The sequence below is a fragment of the Notothenia coriiceps genome, unplaced genomic scaffold (assembly GCF_000735185.1).
Source record: "Notothenia coriiceps isolate Sejong01 unplaced genomic scaffold, NC01 NC01_scaffold00001362, whole genome shotgun sequence".
Lineage (NCBI taxonomy): Eukaryota > Metazoa > Chordata > Actinopteri > Perciformes > Nototheniidae > Notothenia > Notothenia coriiceps.
This window is the reverse complement of record NW_011334063.1, coordinates 1-6658: the sequence shown is the minus strand read 5'-3', so window position 1 is coordinate 6658 and position 6658 is coordinate 1. Positions and strand designations below refer to the sequence as shown.

General features: G+C 43.1%; 1 protein-coding gene across 1 annotated transcript in view; it reads right to left on the bottom strand.

Moving 5' to 3' along the window:
• Positions 1 to 1322, bottom strand: part of LOC104960357 (transcriptional repressor scratch 2-like) — a 3661-nt gene extending 2339 nt beyond the window's left edge. Inside the window, exon 1 of the mRNA XM_010788364.1 lies at positions 955 to 1322. Within this exon, the coding sequence (XP_010786666.1) occupies positions 955 to 1105 (151 nt within the window). The 5' untranslated portion in view covers positions 1106 to 1322. The remainder of the gene's footprint in view (positions 1 to 954) is intronic.
• Between the last annotated feature and the right edge of the window lie 5336 nt (positions 1323 to 6658).

Below are 6658 nucleotides of genomic sequence, written 5' to 3'. Positions count from 1 at the left end.
GGTACTTGGGGCTTTGGGTGTTAATGCCGCTCAAGCGCACACATTTCTTGGGGGGCTTTGGGTGTTAAATCCGCTCAAGGCACACATTTCTTTGGATGTTTCTCAGAGCCAAACACACACACACACACACACACACACACACACACACACACACACACACACACTCAATATTGCTTGTATTACAGGGTTGTTCTCACATCCAGAAATCCCATGGATGAGAATCTCCTGTCTGCCAGTGCACTGCTCATGTTGCACTTTATTGAATTACCTGCAGCACTCTCTATTTTCCAGTCAATACCCATCTTCTAAAAACCCTGTTCCATCACCTCTCGCTGCTCCACATATGGATTGTGTTGCTGCAATCCTACTCCCTGTGGCTATCTAACATCCTGCAGGATCAGATGGAGAGAGATGGAGCGATGAACGGGGGGGGGGACTGCATGATGAGAGGAGAGACTCAAGGGCAACTGCACCATCTAAGGACAACACAGTCCCATGTGGCTATCTGCTTTCTCCAGAGTCTTTTTTTCCTCCTTTCTAGTTGTACCTGACAAAGGCTTGCATCAGATTGAATGCGCGTGTACACTCATATATCACATAATTCATGTACACAATAGTATTAAAGGCTGCTGTGTGATCTGTTTTGAGTGTTAAGCAGATTGAGCCAGCGTGACCTGAATACTATTTAGCATCCGTAGAGTTAGAAAACAAAAGTCCTGTGGCATATGGAAGGGGGGGGGGGGTGGAGCCATGCATGTGGGTTTTTTGGGGGATTTCGAAAAGATTAGGTAACAAAGCAAACAACATGAACGCTGCAGGATTCTCCGTCTGTTATTATGGGTTATCTTGCTCCAGTTTAATGTGGAGGACTACATGGATCATCTCCAAATGAAGAAATCAGTAGCTGCTGCGGCAGAAATACACAAAAAGTTGAAAACTCAGAGAGGGACTCACCATTTTCACTCAAGCGCACTGCCAAGTTAGTGGCCGACTCTGTGATGGCATGTGTCACAGTGTAGGAGTCGTCCCACTGCTGCTGGTGGTAGTAGTTGGAAGACGAGAAATCATGAACCTTCGGCTGCTTCACCAAAAAGGAACGTGGCATTTTCTTTCCCTTGTAGAACAAAAGTGATGCTAGAGCAACATAGAAAAATGTTGATAGAAAAAAGAGAAGAGCAGAAATGTAGAGAGCTTCCAGGTGGCCTCCAGCGGGCCAAACAGCGGAGGGTTGAAAAAAGCTTGACAAAGAAATCTGTCCCGTACAGGATTGAAAGAGAAAGAGGAAATGTAGAGAAAGCAGCAGACAGAGAGAAAGGAAGCAGAGGACAGGGAGGATGGAGAGGAAGACAGAAAGTGGCGAAGGAGAAAGAGGCAGCGAGAAAGAGAGAGAGAGAGCGAGATAGGACTAGCTGAGCTCAGCACTCTGCAGCCTTTTATATGTGGGGCAGCAGCCCAAAGATCAGGTGGTGCTGTGGAAGAGGGAGCTGCTTAGCATTAATCCATCAAACATCCCCGGGGACACACATCAAATTACCACGAGCCGTCTGTGCTTCTGCCTGCACGCACGCACACACACACGCACGCACGCACGCACGCACGCACACACACACACACACACACACACACACACATACACACACACACATATAGAGCAGTCAACTAACCCACCTCCTCCCACATCCTCCGCCTCCTCCTTTCACCCCTCCGTCTCCTCTCTCCCAGGGATGGAGAGCAGACAATAGTGGTGCAGAAGCACGTGGGTGACACTACACACAACATCTTGTCCTCCATTGTCTTTCAATTAAGTAGCTAACACAATTTATGCTGGCCCAAACACACACCCCTTACTCCTTACAGCAGCAGCACCTCTGATATTTCATCATCACACACACATCCAGCGCTTTGAGGAAATGTTGACGTGCAGGAACGTTGACTTGGTGTTCAATCAGATTAAATCAGATTTCAGCAAATTTAGGTCAGAGTCAATGTTAACATACATTTATGTATCTGCATTCAGATCCTTCGTGTGTCTGTATTAACAATAAGAACGGATGAGTTTGTTGTTGATGAGATTATTCCTTAGTCCTGTGAACGTCTCATATACGTTTTTATGTATTAATCAATACATTTTATATATGCTAAACAATTCAGAGAGGGAAATATGCCACATAAATTCATGTCTTTTTTACTGCTTGGTTAAATTGAACAGGGCTGCTTAAAAAACAACATTTATATTTTAATGTTTTATTAAAATAGCCTATTTATTTATTTGAAAGCATGGATATTGTTTCCAAATAATTTGAGTAGAGGTAACTAGCTTTTTCACTCAGCTTACTTTCCATTCTTCATTTTGTATCTATTTTGTTCGATTGTAACGACACATTTTTTTCACAAACCATTGTCTCATTCGCTGAGTTTTATCTTTGCTGCAATAAGAAAAAGGTGTGTGAATTGATACTCTATGTGACACGGAGAGGTGTCAGGAAAACATCCAAAATAACATACATGGGAAGGGGGGGTCATTCAAATTAAACTTATTTTTTTACATATTTCCCCCTGCATGTGTGTGTCATCAGACTGCACGTTTAACATGTCTATTTTTCATTTCCCCCCTTGCAAGCCCCTTGCAGTTTTATGTTTCTCTAAAGACCCTCGGCCCTCCATATAACCATATAACCCTCACCTGGGTCCCAGCAGTGACTTCCGGTCTGGGGGCTGTGACAGGCTGACCCCCGGTGCCTGCGGGGTCACGAGGTCAAACTGTGGTTGGCCAGAGAGCCGGCAGCAGCTTAAACGCAGCGTCACACATAGATGGCTCTGCACGGTACAGTTCAGTATGACTGCATCATAAAACATGTAATATAATCTCACACACAGATGGGGGGGAGGTCATTCAGCATCACATACAGTGACATGTTTACAGAAAAAAGAGTCAAGGATAGTGTATCTTAAAAACATTGTGTGTTTTTGAATGCCTCTGTATCTTGTATCCACTGTTGCACTAAGTGACATATTCCTTCATTACCATGAACACACACACAAACACACACACACACACACACACACACACACACACACACACACACACACACACACACACACACACACACACACACACACACACACACACCAAATATTCACTATAGCACCACATTAACCTGCTTCTGATTATAGTCCCTGATCAGCAGTTCTATCAGTTATGGTAACATCATACTAAGTGTATTGCTGAGATCTCGTAAAAATAAAGTGACATAGCTCATTGTTTCGCTGAGAAGAAGAGGGCGGGACTTGTGATGTTATTATGTTATTTTGTATCACCTCTCATCTAAACGAGTTTGACAGACAGGGAAGGGAAGTCAGTACAGTATAAGAGATGAATCAACACATTGTGGGTTTGGTGTTGTTTTTACATTTGTAAGAAATATAAAAAATACATTTAAAGTAGATACTTTTAATTTAAACATTAAATATTGTTCGGCATTCATATTTTCATTATTATAGCTTGGAGTCATTATGGTTTTATACTTCGTTACTTTTTTTTTATTCTGCATGGGTAAAACAAATCATTATTTGCTCTCTAAAGGCAGAATATTTCAGTTTTATAAATCTAAATATATTAAGACTTTGTGCTCAATTAAGTGTATAACTGTAATAATCACAATGTAATATTATGTATTGTAATTGTATTCAGAAAACAAATCCAAAACATATGTTAGGGGTATACCTTTGTGCAAGTGTGTTTTAATCATGTGTATACAGTACAAAGGTGAATTTTTGCAATGATTTCATTGATCAAATAATATCATCAAACAAAGCTCAGCCTAACATGGAAGTTAACACTTTGACGTTAAACTGATTCTATAGCTTTATTCCATTTGTATTAGAGGAATTACATATCCAGAGATTTAGAGAAATGTGCCCGCTGCTGTCTGGAGAACTGACTGCTGAGTCTGATTAAATGCATGTTAAGTAGTGTAGAAGAGAAAGCACCCAGAGACTGTGTGTGAGCCTGTTGAGCTGTGATAAGTGAGATAATTTGTGTTAATCACATCCAATCATTAGAGAGCCATCTGAAAAACAAACGCAGGCCCTTTTCACTGAGGCATCTTTTTAGCACCTCCACAGAAATCTCCCACTCCACCATCAACAATGAGGCAGCTGCGCGCCAGTGAATGAGAGTGATTGTCTCTTTTCTTTTAATCAGCACTCAGAAAGAGAAAGCAGAATTTCCCCTCTTCAGTCTGCGTGTTTTTTTAAGAGTTGATTGTGGTTAGCTGCGGAGAGTGACTTGTGATTTATGTTCCAACACATTTCATACATTTCTTTAACCAACAAGCTTTGTGCAAATGGTGTTAGGACCGCTCCACTGAGAATTGTCTCGCACACGTTCCTGCAGAAGCAAATAACAAAACACCTTATGTCAATTTTGAAGTGACTGGTTAAAGTCTCGCACTGTGGGCCACGTCCGCACCATGTCCCCTCGAGTGGGGAGGTGGGATGAGGGGTCAGCAGAGAAGATGAGGGAAAAAGTGGCAGCCGTCAGGTGAGGTGACTCACTCGGATAGAGAGGGGTTGCTAAGGAGGCCAACGGGGACGCAAAAAAGGGGGGAGGAGGCGTTGTACAACTGCATTTTAATCTAGTCAGACCTCAATCCTGATAAAAGGAATCTGTCCATCTCTCTGCTCTCCATTCTGGGGTCATCAATCACTCGAGACAGTGGCTTCTGCTCCGCCGGATGTCAGTGTCTCCGGGGAGCCGACAAAGAGCTGCAGATGCTGTCCGAAAGGGAGAAACCACAGAAAAGTGTCAAATATAGGAGCAATGGGCTATAGAATAACTGTTGATTCAGTGCTACTCATTAGTTCAACAATTTAGGAAATAAACTGTTTGCTTATGTTCCCAAAGTGAGATAAGAAACTCATGTCTGAACGTTAAGGAGCTGCAGGCAAGATGTAGTTAGCCTAGCTTAGCATAAAGACTGATAGAAGGAATAACAAACTATTCTGTATATGGCCAAGATTCTTCAAAATTCAATTTGAAATATCTGTTTGTTTGCAACTTCAACAGCCGGTATACAATGTGTTCAGTAGTGTGGGTTTTTTGGAAGCTGTGCTAGCTCATTTCAAAAAGTGCTTCAAAGAAAAAAGTCCTCCTGTGTTTCTTTTGATGCGAGGTGTATTTCAGTCATGGTGATATTATTCTAAGTGAGTAAATTCATACATAAAATGCCTTTGGGCAATTAGTCCATAACATGGTGATGTACCTGAAATAACTCAAGAAAAGAGCTCCTGAACCTTAAACTGGTTTGCACAGCTAAGTGGTGGGTATCGAAGGAACAGCATTAGGAACAAAGTTTTTAGAGAAACCCAGCCCCAAACAACAAAGGGGAGGCGGAACATTTAATATGTGTACACTGAAACCTTGACTTCAATTAAATGTATTATGTCAACAGAATTAACATCTGTATTGGGTTAATTGAAAGTTTAAATAAAAAATATTGGGTTCAACTTAATATTATTGCTTTCAACTAACCTAATACATGTATGTGAAATCTGTTGACATCATACATTTAATAACACTTTCATTTCACTGTGTTGGCGTGTTGAGAGCTTTTCTGAGAGAAGTTTCTGTAGACTATGTCATGCAGCACCTTATGAAGTGAGCCGGTTGAAAGCCTCCCCCCCCCCCCCCCGGCCTGTCAGGTGTCCTTGGCACCGGGTGTCCACAGGACGTTGTTCCCTGGACGCCCGCCTTCGATTTCACCCTGCTAATAACGCTGCATACTTGTGGCCGGAGGCACCGCTCCTCCATTCTGTTCAATACACAATCAGCTGATGGTGTCAGTGGGGGTGACATTGTCTCTACAAGTGTCATTCGCTGGCCTTGAGAGCACTTACACTAAATGGCTCATTGCCAAAAAGCCCTTCAGTGCTGGCCGGTTCAATTGCACTGTCAAAAGGAGAATTACCTGCCACGGGTCCCCAAATGGGAGCTCTCCACTGATGAGAGACACCAGGAACCATTTAGGATAATGTCTGCACATTACAGGAGCTCGTTTTACTGCGACTGAGGAATCGAGGCTAAACCGAGTAACAGATTACATATAACAGGTTACGTAATCAGGAAGGTGTATTCCCTTATAGCAGTGGTCACCAACCTTTTTAAGCCCAAGATCACCGACCTCGGCCTAGGTGAAAGACGAGATCTACCTATTGCAGAATTGAGTGAAAAAGATGGCCCAGACAATGCTTCCAATTTGAGGCCTTTTATATAGGCTAATTGCATCTGAATTACTGTTACAATGAAGGCTCCATAATCAGCTCACAGCATATAGGCAGGGGTAAAGTGCTATGTGCGAGTGGGGGGCGGACCTCACCTCCTCTAGGGGGGGTCCTCACCTCCTCTAGGTTCTCACCTCCTCTAGGGGGGTCCGGGGGATGTTCCCCCGGGAAGATTTTTTTTTTTTTAAATATTGAAGATGAAAGCATCAATCTGGTGCACTTTGAGAGCAACATGAAGAGCCCCCTCAGTCTGACAGGGGAAGACTCTCCTCCAGCTTGTTGTGGAAACAGCTACTTATGTCCGTTAGTGCAGCTAGCTAACCAGATGCTAACATCACGGTCCCCGCTAGCACCGATCCCTCTCTCTCCCTCTCTC